This window comes from Myxocyprinus asiaticus, chromosome 26, assembly GCF_019703515.2.
Source record: "Myxocyprinus asiaticus isolate MX2 ecotype Aquarium Trade chromosome 26, UBuf_Myxa_2, whole genome shotgun sequence".
NCBI classification, from domain to species: Eukaryota; Metazoa; Chordata; class Actinopteri; order Cypriniformes; family Catostomidae; genus Myxocyprinus; species Myxocyprinus asiaticus.
Window position 1 is genome coordinate 24,089,643 of NC_059369.1, and position 16,811 is coordinate 24,106,453.

Here is a 16,811-nt window from a genome sequence, read left to right on the forward strand (position 1 = left end):
TTCAGCCATAGCAGCCTTGTGACAGGTAATCAGATTTTTTTTTCATTAATGTTTTCAGGAGATTATAGAAAAGACACAAAAGCAAGTCTAAATTATTCAAACCGAACCTATAGTACACTACAATTTATATGTCTGCATATCAGTAAACTCAATAAAATATGTTGGCTAGCCTCCTATCCTACATTATTTTAAGAAAGAAAACATCTATGAACAAATCTGGTAACACATAATATGTTTACTTATGCAATACAAATGACTGATGTATGTCAATAACCTGCAATATGTTTTTGACATACAGTACATTGTTAAATGGTTACATTTAGTGGTTTTGAATTTATGGTTAGGTTTAGGTTTGGCTTAGGGGTTAAACTTCGTACAAAATTGTAATAACATTGTTTGTTGGTTAGTTTATTTTTCTCTATGAACGAAAAAGTCGTACGATTTTGCCATCTTTTACTATTAATAAAACTTGTCATGAGACCGGGTTATTGGAGGGGAGGAGTTGAAAAATAAGAGCGCTTGGTGACATCAGCCAAGAAGAAAAGTTGTTTTGGTGGTGCAGATTATTAAAACTTTTATCTTTGAACAAATCCTTCACAATAAGACCAGGAAAGTGTATGGACCTTATTCACAGTTGCGCCATCTTTTTTGACGGGAATGACAATGAAGCTGTGAGAGATAGACTTCAATGTGTTGTACAGTTGTTTAAAGTGTTTTGGATCATTCCGCTAATGAAACATTAGAAAAAAATAAAATAAAATCAGTAGATAACAACCCCTCTCCCCATAAAATATGAGATGTGGAAAACTAGATGTGATCTAGGAGATTTATACAGTTTTATGCAGTGCATTTCCGAAGAGTCTTTAAGTCCATCTCTCCCAGCCTTGTTTTCACTCACGTCAAAAATCAAAGATGCCCTTCCTGTGAATAAGGTCTATTAAGAAAGTAAACAGGGTCCATCTTGATTTCATTGCCTAAGTTGAGTCAGCCTCAACATGAGAAAACAAGTCTGCAGAAAAAGTTTGGATGCCATGCACTTCCCCTGTGCATCCTTGCTGTTACCTCTCACGAGGTTCTGTATTTCTCACCAACATTTGTGCTTTCACACAAACACGGCGAGCTGTTGACAGCTCATAATGCGTAGGGAAATGTCGGGGGGGTGATTTTCATAGACAAATTGTAGATTCTTTTGAAGTTCCATTTGGAAACACAGACGGGAAGCATACACAATTGGACAGGTGGTGGGTCACTGCTTGTTCCAGTAAGTTCTTTAGAGAACATAGATCAATCAGCCTGACCATTAGAAAGCCCTTCTGCTGTGACTTCCAGTCGCAGTCTTTGTTCAAGTGTTGTGCTGTTTGAGACTTGGATACAGGTGACTCACACCACCCCCACCTCCCCACCTCTGCAAAGGCAAAAACACAGCATTCAGATGCAACATTACCATCCTGAACAGGTGTGCAGGGGAGCAAGTGCTGACACGATGTGGGTGGGTCTGCCGGGAAGAGACTGTATCAGCAGCACATAGGGGAGTCACTGCAAGAAATGACACTCGCTTACAGAGTCGCTCACTACTGTGGATCATATCCTCTGGTAGGATCACAGCACCCGAGGTAGCATGAAAAAACCATACCTTCTTCAAACATATCATCCGCATTATTGTTAAATTCAAAGAATTGTAATTGCAAAAATAAACAATCCAGCAGTAACGGAGTACGTTTCTAAGGAGGCTCGATTTCCTCTGTATGTTTTCTGGCAGAGGGAAAGGGGAGGGAGAGCAGCTCTGTTCTTTCCTCTCTAAGCCTGGGACTTCAGGACTCTTGAAGGCCAGGGGTGGGAGAATGCTCCTCTGTTCTCATCCATTATGCTTTTCCCACCATTCTTGAATGCATGGGAGAGGAAGAGGGAGCAAACATACATAAGGGATAGTCTACTTTCCCAGGCATTCCCAGTCAGATGTAAGGGACATGCTGGCATTCATCTCTACGGACCTTCTGGCTATAGAGATTAAAAAAAAAAAAAAAGCCACAGTAGAAATTATTGCGGCACCAGCCACGTGATTTGCTCCTGTTTTTTCAATGCCATCCAAAAAAGTGAGGTTTGGTGCATTAAAGTATGGCTGAACTATAACCAAGGAAGCACCCAACATTCCCAACAATAAACACATCTATACCTCATAATAAGCCATAAAGTACCTTTAAAACTATCCCACCTGAGATTTCAATTCTGTAATATGCAAGTAAAGGTATAAGTACAAACATTCATAAAACAATCAATTAAGTAGTGATTCAAGAGTAAAATTGCAAACCAATTTGAGTTCAAAAAGCACATTTTGGGTTTTAAAACACACTGGGTGAAGAAAAGTCATTGTTTTCCTTCCTTATTTTCTGTGTACAGCTCCTAACAGAGCTTCACCTAAGGTCACAAAGATCTTGTTTTGTTTTCAGTGATGGGAGGCCTTCCATCCTCCGCTAATGGCAACGTCTTTAAAGAATTGCTAAACAGTCTAGCCATAACTCTCTCAACAAAACATAGATTGCACTAACCAAATATTTACCTGACCTAGGCCCTGCAAAAGAGACAGTCCTCCAGTTCCCAAGCAAAGCAAACAGCATTTTTTCTATCGGTTTATCCAAACTTTATCTTATGCAATTTTATCTTCCATTCATATTACAACCCATTCAAATTCCATGTGAATGAATGCCATGTTAAATGCCAGCAGGTGTGAACCCATCAGAAATAAAAACAGATTTTGCTCAAACAATAGCAGAGATCTGGCCTGATTAGCAGGTTCTTACCTTTCTGGCAGTGGTTCGAGGTCCAGCAGCGGTAGCTGTAGTTGTCATTGAAGCTGGTCCTAATGCACTGTGGTCTATCTTCCATTATACCTGGACAAACATCCCCACACTCTTTGGACAGTTTGTTCCCAGCAATGTAGTTGTTAAACTCTGCATCCATAATGAGCGACCAGTCGACTGAGTCCAAGTAGCAAAGCTCCGGGTTCTTTTCGATCCTGATGGCCCCTCTGGTGATGTTCCTCAGGTTGTAAAGGCCGATATCTTTCAGGCTGGTCATTTCAAAGATGACCAGGGCGTAGTTATAGAACAAGTTGCGTCCTCGGATAACACTGAGGTTGGGGAAGAGCACACTGAGGCTGTCCAGGCCAGAGACACGGAATAGGAGAAGGTAGTCTGTGACCATGGTCAGCTTGGGGAAGGATAGGGTGCGAAAGTGCTCCTGGTTGAGGTTGTTGTTCTTGTCGCCAATGAGGAGGATCTGCAGGTAGCCCTCCACCACCGTGCAGTTCTCCAGCTTCTTGAACTCACTGATGTCATTGCGAATATCAATGTGAGGACCACAGACTGTAATGGAAAAAGAGAAAATAGTATGGTAAGATCTTTAAAATCTAACATGGTTGAACAAGGCTATAGTATAGTCTCTCTTAAGAGATCATTCTTCTAAAATACCAAAACTAAACGTTAAAAAAGTAAATTTTTGCTTTATATAAGCTTCTTTTTTATAGTTACACCACAGAAGATGTCTCATTTAATTTTTTCTTAGAAATGAACAAGATACCATTATTGAGAAAGTACATAAAAAAGGCCTTATCCCAATTCACGGGGGTAAGCTTAAAATAAAGATAAAACATTCAGAGCTGTCGGGTTCAACAGGCGAGAAATTTCAGGCTTCCATAATTTGCCCTCACGTGATTTTCACCAATGTCCACAAACAAACACAAGAAGTAACATTTGTGCAACTTGCTCAGATTACATATTTTTTGGATATATGTCTTGTAGGACTTTCTTCTTACTATCAGTCAGTACTTTTACACGCATTAAAAGTCTGATTTCAGTAGGACTAAAACAATAATCTTTCATTTTAAAAAGTCATGCAAAAGCTTCAGTCCAACTGAAATTGAACCAGACAGATTTTTGTGAAGTCAGACTAACAGACCTAGATAGGACGATTGTAGCATCTCTTTGTCCAGCATGTATACACATTAATTGGACCACAGTTGGCCTTGGAGTTCTGCGCATGCTTTGAAGACAAAAGTGATGCACAACATGTATTTACATTTACATTTAGTCATTTAGCAGATGCTTTTATCCAAAGGGACTTACAAATTAGACACATAGCAAGCAATTTGTCATACAAAGTTTAACAACATCTGCAGTATAGGACTGTCAAGTTCTCACAGTGGCTGGAGTAGTAAAGATGCTAGCACAGAAGAAAGAGACAAACAAGGATTTGTGTGTGTGTTTGTTTGTGTGTGTGTGTGTGTGTTTACATTAAGTTCAGGTTAAGTGCAGTAGTAAGTGCAGTTAGTGTAGGTTTGTTAAGTGCTCACAGAACAGATGTGTTTTCAGCTGGTTCTTGAATGTTGAGAAGGTAATAGCAAATTGTGGGGAAGTTGGAAGTTCATTCCACCACAGAGGAGCAGAGAAAGTGAATGATCATGAAATAGACTTTGAGACTCTTTGTTATGGGACTACCAACCGTCGCTCATTCATTGACTGCAAAGAGCGAGTTGGAGCATAGGCTTGAAGAAGTGAATTGAAGAGGGTGCAGTTCCATTGGCTGTCCTGAAAGCGTGGTCAATTTAACACTTTCTCTGACTTCTTCCTTCAAATATTTGCTAATGCACTGTTTCATGTTTACTTAGACAGACAGATGAAGACTCTTGGTGTAGCTAGTCATATTCACTTGATATGAGGCAACCATGGGTATACCTCAAACCATTAGATTAATTCACGCAGAACAGCAGTGCCAAAGCAAAACTGACATAAAAAAGCTCCTCTGCAAGTATCTTGCAATTTTATGTTTCAACCACAAGTGTCGATAGAGAGGCTAGAATTCTATAGTGTACTTGTAATATATCTATAGTGTAACTTTTTTTCGTTTTATTTTAATTTATTTTTGTTTTATATTAACAGAATAAATACAGTTCTACTTTCAGGGGAAAAGAAAAACAGCTCCAGTAAAGCATTCTGCAGGTGGTCAGGTGGCTATATAAGCATGACTCTTGAAGCCAGTCAGATATATCCGCTGTCACTCATGTTGAGCAAGAATTTAATCTCTGAGAATGCTCATAATTTACAAAGGCTTAGAAAGGGATCTGCGTTATCCTATTCGAGTTATCCTATATGTAACCCTCTGACAGTGTAACATTACCAAATTTAGTACACAATGTCACCACTTCATACCTAAGGTCAATGTTGCTTGTTATGTTTAGGGACATCCTGATACCATTTTTTTGAGAACGAGTACGAATATCGATACTTCATTTTTGGTACTCGCCAATACCGAGTCCATTAATAATTTATTTTATTAAATCACATCTTTTGCAGTTAAATAATCTCACTAGGACATAACGTGATTTTAATGTGGGCTGAATGTTTACGTAATGACATTCATACATCAGATGGTTTTGGTTTTTGGTATCGGAGCATTATTACGAGTACGAGTACCAGTACATGACCGCGGTATCGGGACAACCCTAGTTATTTTACCCTGTTTAATAGAGTGATGAGAGTTTTCCCAAAACACAAGATGTCAACTTCTGCATGCACTCTAAACAAAAGATGATAAACAGAGAGGAAGTTTAAGATTTTAGATATATGAAATACATAAGTGAAATTAAATACAATTATCTGTACAAAATTACATAGAACCCTTGCTCTCATACTCTCATCTATTGCTCTTTTTTTAGACTCATATACACAAAAAAAGAATATCTTTTCTAAGTCATTTACATTACTGTTGGGGTAATCATTTACTACCTGCTCTTGCTAACCAGCTCATTTAATTAGCCTAATCAAGATTATGAACATAAACAAACAACTACAGCAATTCTGGCGGACAACTCCGTATGTGGCAATAACCTCAGTTTGAGGATGAAAGATTTTCAAATATATTGGATTTAACCAACCGATTAGATCCTGGTCCTCATGACCACTTTAAAGAGCTATATTACAGGACTATTGTAGTTCACCGAAAAATTTATATTTTGTCATCACCCGAATGACTGTCTGTCAAATGTGATTGGAACGACATGAAGGTGAGTAAATGATGACAGAATTTTTTTATTTTAGTGCAAACTATCCCTTTAAGCAAATGCCAAAACCCTTAAGAGCTAGATTAAAGAGTTAAAGAGTAACAAAAGCCTAACAAAAGGGACACTGTGATGACGCCATTATCAAAGGTCAAGATGATTTGCATACTCACTTCACACCACTTACAGTAAGAAGAGTAATTTGCGCCACAATAACAAAACAAATGTTAAATAGTGACTCCCCCTGTAAGGTAATGACTGTGTCATGGAAAAGGAGGTGATCAGCAGAAGAATTGTCTTGACATATGAGCTCCTTTGGCTAAACCTTTTATGTACTTAAAGAGGCTTAGGTCACCTTCTAAGATGCAATATCATAGGGCCACAGCTATGAGACAAATACAAAAGTATTGTAAAATAACATGTAAAATGTAAAATAACAGCACACCCACCCAAACAAACGGCTAGACATACAACAACCTTCTCAATCTGCTCTAACAACTGGGACAAAAATAGCTCACTGTGAGTCTCATAAGACTGTGAACTTTTGAGTAGTGTGAGAAGGTCAAAATTTCAACAGTCTCAGATTCGCCAAGAGTGCACTATTCTGACAGAAGTGGAAACAGCTTTTCCTGACACAAAATTCCTGCAAAAAATGACATGCTTCATAAAAGTGAACCCCGTTTGAAGTTACTCCATAAATGGTGTTCCAAAAATTGTAAACGTATTGTTTAAAAAGATGAATGGTCTTTATTTGCTCCTGACAGTGTATCATGCTCATCCAAATTTAGAACGGAAATGATTTCTCCACAATAAAATAGTATTTGCTTTCCCGTCTCATCGCAAATGCCCCAGGGCTGCACTTGGGAGTCATGGAGCTGCATGTCTCCTTTGTTTCATTGCAGCATTTTTTTCTCCTCCACAATCCCAAGAGAGGGAGGCAAGTTGGAGAGACTTTAAAAACAAAGACTAATTTGTTTGTTGGTAAAGAGAAACTTTAGTCTTCAGTTCCGGTTGGATCCATTAATACATTCAGACGGTCTGGCATGAAACAAAGAGGGAGAAAGAGAGAGACAGGGAGACGGAAAGAAAGGCAAAGACACAGAGATATGGTGTCTGCCAGTTAAATGAAATGACAGGGCTCCCTAAGAAATTTCAAACCGAAGCAGCATGTCAAATCAGCTAAGAGATTATTTAGTCATTTGCATAAGCAAACTTGCATTTCTACACATACAGTACATGTGTAGTTGACATGAAATGGAATTTTAGGAAGTTGACATGTCCTATGGTGTGACATGCTTTCCTCCATTGAAAACTATTTTAAACAGCGTTTTTCTATTTCTTTTATAATTGACACCTGCCATTTTTAAAAGCACATTATAAATGAAAGACTATGGAATAACTGTACTTATAAAAACAGTTACATCAGTTACAGAACCTAAAATATACACCTTCCCTTATGTGTTCATATAAAATCTTGATTTAAATTTTTTTTTTAAGTTACATGTTAACTACTGACACAAATACACACCAAAATATCAATTTTGCCTCACAGACAATAAGTGTGCTGAAATATATGCTATTTTAAAGTAAAAGAGAACAACAAAGTCGCTCACATCTCCTGAAACTGAAACACTAGTAGTGTGTAGCAAGCTGACACAAACATGCCTACCAGCTGACCTCCACATTAAATCCTCCAGATTGATCTAAGGCCAAACTAACCCTATTCCTCTTCCAAATATCCAGCTCTTCTGTAAACACAGTCCCAAGCACAGCCAGCTAGATAGGCATCTAACCCCCTCAAACCCCCCTTACCCCGTCATGTCGGTATTGCTTTCAGCAGGTCAGACTTCATAGTCAAAGCTTCCAGTTAGTGCAACCGGGGGGCACTCAAAGGACAATTTCCTTTTTAAAGCAAGATTACAAGTTTTCAAAGATTACCCTACAGAAATATAAACGTAAATTTCTTTCCCACCTTTAAGAAGCTCACAGAACTGAACTAAATTGGAACATTGGATTTCAATTTCAGCTTCTACGAGGTGCTTCAAAGGCAGGTTCAAGGTTTTATTTAGCATGTAGTAGTAATTGATAGCAATGAAGTGTATTTCTCTGTAAGCTCCCCAGAGAAAATAAAACAATGATAAAAAACAAAATTATAATAATAATAATAATGCTTAAAGGAAGATAAAAAGTTGTACTAAAAACACACATAATGAAAGTTTGGGTAGATGGTTAATAAGTAAAAAAAAATACAGAACAAAAAATCATTGTGAGTACAATGGAATGACCATCTAACCTGACACATTAATAAGGACCAATAGGTGAATAGGTGACCACTGTTTGGTTAAAGCAGGGGTGTCAAACTCATTTAAGGCAGAGGGCCGGATTGGACTAAGCGTCACTGTACGAGGGCCGAACTGTTAATACATGTGTATATACAAGGGGGCCTGGGTAGCTCAGCGAGTATTGATGCTGACTACCAACCCTGGAGTGGCGAGTTCGAATCCAGGGCATGCTGAGTGACTCCAGCCAGGTCTCCTAAGCAACCAAATTGGCCCGGTTGCTAGAGAGGGTAGAGTCACATGGGGTAACCTGCTCGTGGTTGCGATTAGTGGTTCTCGCTCTCAATGGGGCGCATGGTAAGTTGTGTGCGAATGGTGGAGAATAGCATGAGTCTCCACATGCTGTGAGTATCCGCGGTGTTATGCACAATGAGCCACGTGATAAGATGCACGGATTGACTGTCTCAGAAGCGGAGGCAACTGAGACTTGTCCTCCGCCACCCAGACTGAGGTGAGTAATCGCGCCACCACGAGGACCTACTAAGTGGTGGGAATTGGGCATTCCAAATTGGGGAGAAAAGGGGAGAAAAATAAATAAATAAATAAAAATACATGCGTATACACAGTATAAACATATATATACACAGTTTATATATATATATATATATATATATATATATATATACACACACACACACACATATATATATATATATATATATATATATATATTTACTGTATCTATATATAATATAAATCAAGTATTAAAATTATAAAACCATTTATTACAAAATTGTGTAAACTTAATGTTATCATTTGATCAAGTGTAATTTTGCACTGAATTTTGCACACAAAACAGTTCTTGTTACATTTTGGTATGACAGACAGCAAAGACTTGTGGTTTAGTAAGTGAATCAGGCATAATTCAGCTGCTGTGTTTCATTGAATTCATTCAGTGAAGGATTCGTCAGACTGATTCAAACCAATCACTTGTGAGTTGGAGAGTCGCTCGAGTCGTTTGGAGAAATTCACTGAAAGTACCAGCTCATAAGATTAATTCATTGGTTTTGAGCGCAGCAAACACAATATAATAGAAAGGCATGCTGCCTTTTTCATGGCCTCATTCTAATTGCAAAATCAAAACTTGGGTAAAATACTGTATAATTTCTTTAGTTGTGATGCTGGAGATTCAGCGGTGGATAAAAGTGGATCAGTGGAGCAGTAAACACTGTAAGTGAATAAACTCTATGCTGCTTTAATTACTATTGGGGTAATATAAAAGGGAGAACATGGAAATTATTCATTTCATTAACTGGAGGTTACACCAATTACTAGTAGAGAATCAAGCAACAATACTGACAGAAAAAGAGAAAACCGCTCACTGCTCTGGGCTGGACAGTTTTATTTTAAATAAACCATCTAAAACCAAACATTAACACAAAGAAACTGTACATTAAATTACAAACCCGCTTAGTAAAAATAATAATTCTGGAAATAATTGAAAAGTTATTACCTCTAATATTTAAGTTTGCAGATGACACCACTGTCATCGGCCTCATCCAGGATAACAATGAGTCTGCATACAGAAGGGAGGTTGAACAGCTGGCTGTCTGGTGCAGTCAAAACAACCTTGAGCTGAACGGTGGAGATGACTGTGGACTTTAGGAGGAACACCCCAACACTGACCCCCCTCACCATTCAAAACAGCATTGTGGCAGCAGTGGAGTCATTCAGGTTCCTGGGCACTACCATCTCACAGGACCTGAAGTGGGAGACCCACACTGACTTCACTGTGAAAAAGGCCCAGCAGAGGTTGTACTTCCTTCACCAGTTAAGGAAGTTCAACTTGCCACAGGCGCTGCTGATACAGTTTTACTCAGCAGTCATTAAGTCCATCCTCTGCACTTCAGTAACTGTCTGGTTTGGTTCAGCTAAGAAATCGGATATCAGAAGACTACAAAGGACAGTTCGGACTGCTGAGACGATTATTGGTTGCCCCCTGCCCTTCCTTCAAGAACTATACACTTCCAGAGTGAGGAAAAAGGCTGGAAAAATCCGCTCTGGACCCCACTCACCCTGCCCACTACATTTTTGAACTGTTGTCTTCTGGCCGACACTTCAGAGCTCTAAGCACCAGAACCGTCAGGCACAGGAACAGTTTTTCGCTCAGGCTATCCATCTCATGAACAGTTAAATTGCCTCATTGAGCAATAACTATGTGCAATTCACAGTTTAGTCTTTTTATATTTATCCAACACATCCAACCTCTTCTGCCATTACATTCCCTTGCTTCTGTATATAACAGATGTGTATTTGCACTACATATGTGTATGTGTGTATGTATGTATGTATATATATATATATATATATATATATATATATATATATATATATATATATAGTTTTATTGTGTATTCTATATATACATTATTTACTATTCAACTTTTATTTTATTCAATTTTTATTTATTTTTTAATTATATTTTATATATATATATATATATATATATATATATATATATATATATATATAAATATAAATATAAATATAAATATAAATATAAATATAAATATAAATATACACACACAGTTGTGCTCAGAAGTTTGCATACCCTTGGAGAGCTGGTAATATATGTACCATTTTTAAAGAAAACATGAGTGAGCAAGTGAAACACATTTATTTTATTTCTTATGGGATTCATATTCAACTGTAGGTTATAACAGAATGGCACAATCATAAAACAAAACATGGCAACAATGAAGAAAATGAAATGACCCCTGTTCAAAAGTCTTTATACCCTTAGTTCTTAATACTGTGTATTGCCCCCTTTAGCATCAATGACAGAGTGCAGTCTTTTGTAATGCAGCCATAAGAGGACCCAAATTCTTGCAGGTGGTATAGCTGCCCATTCGTCTTGGCAAAATGCCTCCAGGTCATGCAAAGTCTTTGGTCGTCTTGCATGAACCGCTCGTTTGAGATCTCCCCAGAGTGGCTCAATGATATTAAGGTCAGGAGACTGTGATGGCCACTCCAGAACCTTCACCTTTTTCTGCTGTAACCACTGGAGGGTCAACTTGGCCTTGTGCTTAGGGTCATTGTCCTGCTGGAAAGTCCAAGAGCGTCCCATGCGCAGCTTTCGTGCAGAAGAATGCAAATTGTCTGCCAATTTTCTGATCATATGCTGCATTCATCTTGCCATCATTTTTCACAAGATTCCCCGTGCCTTTAGAGCTCACACACCCCCAAAACATCAGTGAGCCACCACCATGCTTCACAGTGGGGATCTTTTCACTATAGGCCTTGTTGACCCCTCTCCAAACATAGCGCTTATGGTTGTGACCATAAAGCTCTATTTTGGTCTCGTCACTCCAAATTACAGTGTGCCAGAAGGCGTGTCAAGGTGGCGTGTCAAGGTGTTGTCGGGCATATTGTTACCGGGCTTTTTTGTGGCATTGATGCAGTAAAGGCTTCTTTCTGGCAACTCAACCATGCAGCTCATTTCTGTTCAAGTATCGTCGTATTGTGCTCCTTGAAACAACCACACTGTCTTTTTCCAGAGCAGCCTGTATTTCTTCTGAGGTTACCTGTGGGTTTTTCTTTGTATCCTGAACAATTCTTCTGGCAGTTGTGGCTGAAATCTTTCTTGGTCTACCTGACCTTGGCTTGGTATCAAGAGATCCCCGAATTTTCCACTTCTTAATAAGTGATTGAGCAGTACTGACTGGCATTTTCAAGGCTTTGGATATCTTTTTATATCCTTTTCCATCTTTATAAAGTTCCATTACCTTGTTACACAGGTCTTTTGACGGTTATTTTCTGCTCCCCATGGCTCAGTATCTAGCCTTTAAACATTTTTTAATAACCATTAAAAGCCTGTTCTAAACAGAAGTCACCAAGTAAAAGTTACTTAACATATTAAAACAGTCAGGACATTGTTGAAAATAATTAACAGGTAGACTAAGCCAAATCTATGAGAGAAAAAAATGCGCTGAAAATTTGCGTGTATTTCACGACGTGCAGTCGTGCATGAGCCATTGATCTAATATGACAACCAATAACAGTTACGATGTAAAAAAAAAAAAAAAAAAAAGTAGCTATAGGATAGAAAAAAATAGGCCTGTGATGTAGCCTACAGTAAACCTAATGTATTCTAAACATGACATGCACACAGAATAAAAGATAGTTTTACACGTTAAGCAGTCGGCACCTCGTTGAAAATAGCCTTCTTAATCAGCAGATTAAAAAATGGCATACCTAGCCTAAAACAGTTATTTTCTAGGCTACTTACTTAAAAGCATAATTTTTTGGATGAGCAAAATTAACCCGTCGACATGGTCCGGTGAAAGACGGGACTTGACTCACCTGAGGCGGCTATCCTGCGCTTGAGAGAGCCCGCTCAGCGGAAAAGTAACGTACAAGCATGCACAGATTTAAAGAAGACTCAAATGTGAAAACATCCATAGGGACTTTCAAACGTTTGGAAAGCGTTTAATAATAATAATAATTTTCCCTCAGGCTATCCATCTCATGAACAGTTCAAATTGCCCCATTGAGCAATAACTATATGCAATACACAGTTTAGTCTTTTTTTATATATATTTATCCAACACATCCAACCTCTTCTACCATTTCATTCCTCTGAAAAAAATAAAAAAAACATTTGTACTGTACATAACAGCTTTGTATTTGCACTGTACATAACAGATAACAGATTTGTATTAGATTTGCACTACGTATGTGTATAATTATTTTTTATTATTATCTATGTCTTGCTGCTGTTTTTGTATTGTTGTACACTGGAAGCTCCTGTCACCAAGACAAACTCCTTGTATGTGTAAGCATACTTGGCAATAAAGCTGATTCTAATTCTGAAATATCATAATTCCTAGGGTCCAGATTAAATGACAATTACTGTCATTATGACCCACTTGCACCATTTTGGCCAAAATTGGTATGATGTTTGAAATCAAATTTCACAAGCGGTACACTGGGCCTTATGTATGTAGACATAATTACAAATATTTAAAATAAGCACAAAGGCTTAATTAAAAAAAATAAAAAATAAATAAATAAAGAACACAATACAAAGAATAGTTCCCACATCCTTCCCACAGCACTTCAGTACTCAGTACCAGCGTTAAGGTTCTCAAATCATTTTCCCTAAGAGGATTGTGCTCAGCTCTGTTTGAGCTATAATCATCAGGAATCAGTGCATATTATCTGGCCAATCCTCCTTGAGGGGTTATGGGATAAGCTCTCGTTCATGTCACCTGCACTTCCAAAGATACAAAACAAAAATTGACCAATTGTATTTTCGTGAATGGGTAATAGTGGTGGGTGGTACCAAAATCATAAAGGTACAAATCATTTTACAATTTAAATCTAAATAATTAAAAAAAAATTAAACCCAAACATATTTAATATTTTACATAGCTATGTAGTAATGTCTATTTTTCGATACTTTAAGTGACTTAAATACTGTTCGAAGGGGACGTCATCTCATTGTTTTTTGTTTTTTACTTGATGGACGCAAACCAAAAAGGAACAATTATTCATAATTTAATGAATAATCCGGCATCAGTGCAAAAACAGCTTTACATTAAGAAACACTTGGGTAAAAAGAAAAACACTTTAAACAGTAATATAGTATAAATAAATATGATGCCACGTTTGAAGTCATATTAAAATAGCTGATATATATGCACAGTTGCACACCTGTCTCGGAGTGACCGCACAGGGTTGAATTCTATTTTAACATGACAAGTTGCAATGTTGGGAGATATTTTAATCGCTGCGCAGAGATACTGCGGCATGAATGGTATAGCAGACTATCTACTGGTTGACACTTTCATCTACCATCGCTTGATGTCAGACAGCCTAGCTCTGATGGGTAAAATAAGCTATCATTAAATTCATTAAAAATGCCTCTATTGACTCTGGCTGTCAGTAATAGAAAGATGTAACCCAGGTGAGTCATCCATTCACTCTGGTTTTCACCTCATAGTACAAACAGATCGACCTGAAATCAAACTCCTGCTATTTACTTTTGATAACCTCTCACTGGCCTTCCACAGGAATCCCTGTAACTCTGGACTGAATGACTGAAAAACAGTGTTCCGGGCTTGAAAATGACTTCATCAACCACTTGTTCCTCCATCAGATCTTATTTCCAAATGAAAAATGCCCAGCAATTTATTTGAAACCGAAAGTCCTGCACTACATTTAAGCCTTAATTTCAGCTGGTAAAGATACTTAAAAAAAAAAAGAAAAAAAAAGACAAGCCTTATGGGACCGGTTCATATCTTCAAGAAATTATCAGAGGTTACCGAACCCACTTTGAGTAACCGTTCTCAGAAAACATCACAATTTTAGTCATTTTCCGGTACTTGCACTATTTCCTGGTGAAGCATTGTTTAGCAGACAGAAAAAACTCTTCCTGGTTTTGAAGCTTGATCTTTCACAAGATAAGGTTTAAAAAAAAAAAATATTAGCCAGACATGTCTTTCAACACCATGCACTTCCCCAAGCTGTGCAAGTTTTTTGCGTTAGATCACTGAGATCATTGGTACTGAGTCAGCCCCAGAGTAAGGGGGCACAGGGGAGCATGACCAAGTTCCTGCCTTGCTTTCACACCTGCCACCTCAACTGCTGTTTAATCCCCTGGATGCTGGAAGTCATCTGACCACTGGTCTGGTGCTACACTTCCCTTCAATGGCCCTCATTTCAAAAGCACAAGCTCATATGTCAGAGCCCAACTAGTAATACAACACCAACTACATACCCACCCCCTTCCGTGCTCAGCTAGTACAACCTGGCCAAAAAAGATGGAACAGCACGGTATGTATGTTGCTGAGGCAGAGGTTTACAAAGGTAGGATCAACTAATACTGCAGGAAAACACATGGGTAGATGTGACATCTTGCAAAAATTCTCCTCTTTTTGACATCTTCCAAAAATGTTTTATACTTAAAGGAATATACCAGGTTCCATACAAGTTAAGCTCAATCAACAGCATTTGTGGCATAATTACCACAAAAATTTATTTAGACTCTTTTCTTAAAAAAAAAATAAAAATAAAAAAAAAGCAAAAAATGAGGTTACAGTGAGGCACTTACAATGGAAGTGAATGGGGGAAATTTCTGGATGGTTTAAAGGCAGAAATGTTAAGCTTATACTTTTGTAAAACGACTTACATTAATTCTTCTGTTTAAACTCATGTATTATTTCAGCTGTAAAGTTGTTTAAATTTTCATTTCAGGGTTTTAGGGTTTATTGAAATTACATTGTCATGGCAAGGAAGTTGTAAAATTGTATATAACTTTACACAGAAAAGGTAAAATCATGTTTACACACATATTGTTTATGTCTTGTGGCTATACTTTTGAAAAGTGAGTATTTTAATGTTTAAAAATTGGCCCCATTCACTTGTACAGTAAGTGCCTCACTGCAAGCCAGATATTTGCTTTTTTTTTTTTTTTTTTTTTTTTTTTTAAAGAAAAGGAGCAAGTCAAAATAAATTATTGTGGCAATCAACATTATGCCACAGTTGCTGTCAACTGAGCATAACTTGTATTGAACCCAGTTAAGGCTTCTTATTCTACTTGGTGAAAAAAATAATTGTGGTGCTATTACCATTGCTCTGACCTTCATTTAGGTATTTTTCAAAATACCTAACCTATTCTTCTTCTTCCGCCAAAACTTTGCCATATAATTTGTCCTGTACAGTTTGTTGTAAACCCATGAATTAGGTGTCAAATCAACCGGCTTAATGAGGAGAGGTGTCTTATGACTTTTATAAGCGACCAGGTATATGATGAAAACCAAAAACGGCTAACAAAAATCATTATGGCTACATCAAGCACCACTCACATTTTCTTCAGAATAATGACTTAACACACTCTCAAATTCTGATTGGAGTTTCAGTCAGTGTACTGGCTATTCCAACCTTCAAAGGCAAAACGCAGTAACAACACATTGTGTCAAAATTGCTTTAGAAACAAAATCAGGTTTCTTAGACCATAATCTGTCTTGTGACAAATGGGTTTGTCTCAACTATGAGCTCAGATTCACAGAAAACTGAGTCTGACTACTGTCCACATTTGGCTGAACAATAAAAATAAAAAAATAAATAAAACAATTTGAAGCTGTTTTGCTGTAGTTGCAGTGTTGCTGTAGTTACTGCATTTTGCTTTGTAGGGCAGCATTATTTAAAGTTATTAGTTACTCATTTATAACATATTTATAAAACTTATATTCATGTGGCACTCAAAGCAGAGTCTCTTTTAGATGCAATTTATCCTCAGCTAAAACATTAAATTATGAAAAACATAAAAAGGTCACTAGCAGATCACAATGTGTGCATTTGTCAGTGTAGTGCAACTACATTCCCTTAGTTTGATGATCTATGGGTGGTTACCGGACACAGGCAGATAATCTGACAGCCTACTTGAAAATAAGGTTTAATTAAGCACCATAGACCTC

General features: G+C 37.6%; 1 protein-coding gene across 2 annotated transcripts in view; it reads right to left on the reverse strand.

Moving 5' to 3' along the window:
- Positions 1-16,811, reverse strand: part of igf1ra (insulin-like growth factor 1a receptor) — a 154,317-nt gene that overhangs the window by 132,572 nt on the left and 4,934 nt on the right. For both annotated transcript variants that reach the window (XM_051656476.1, XM_051656475.1), the window contains exon 2: positions 2,799-3,362. In XM_051656476.1, the coding sequence (XP_051512436.1) occupies positions 2,799-3,362 (564 nt within the window). The remainder of the gene's footprint in view (positions 1-2,798; positions 3,363-16,811) is intronic.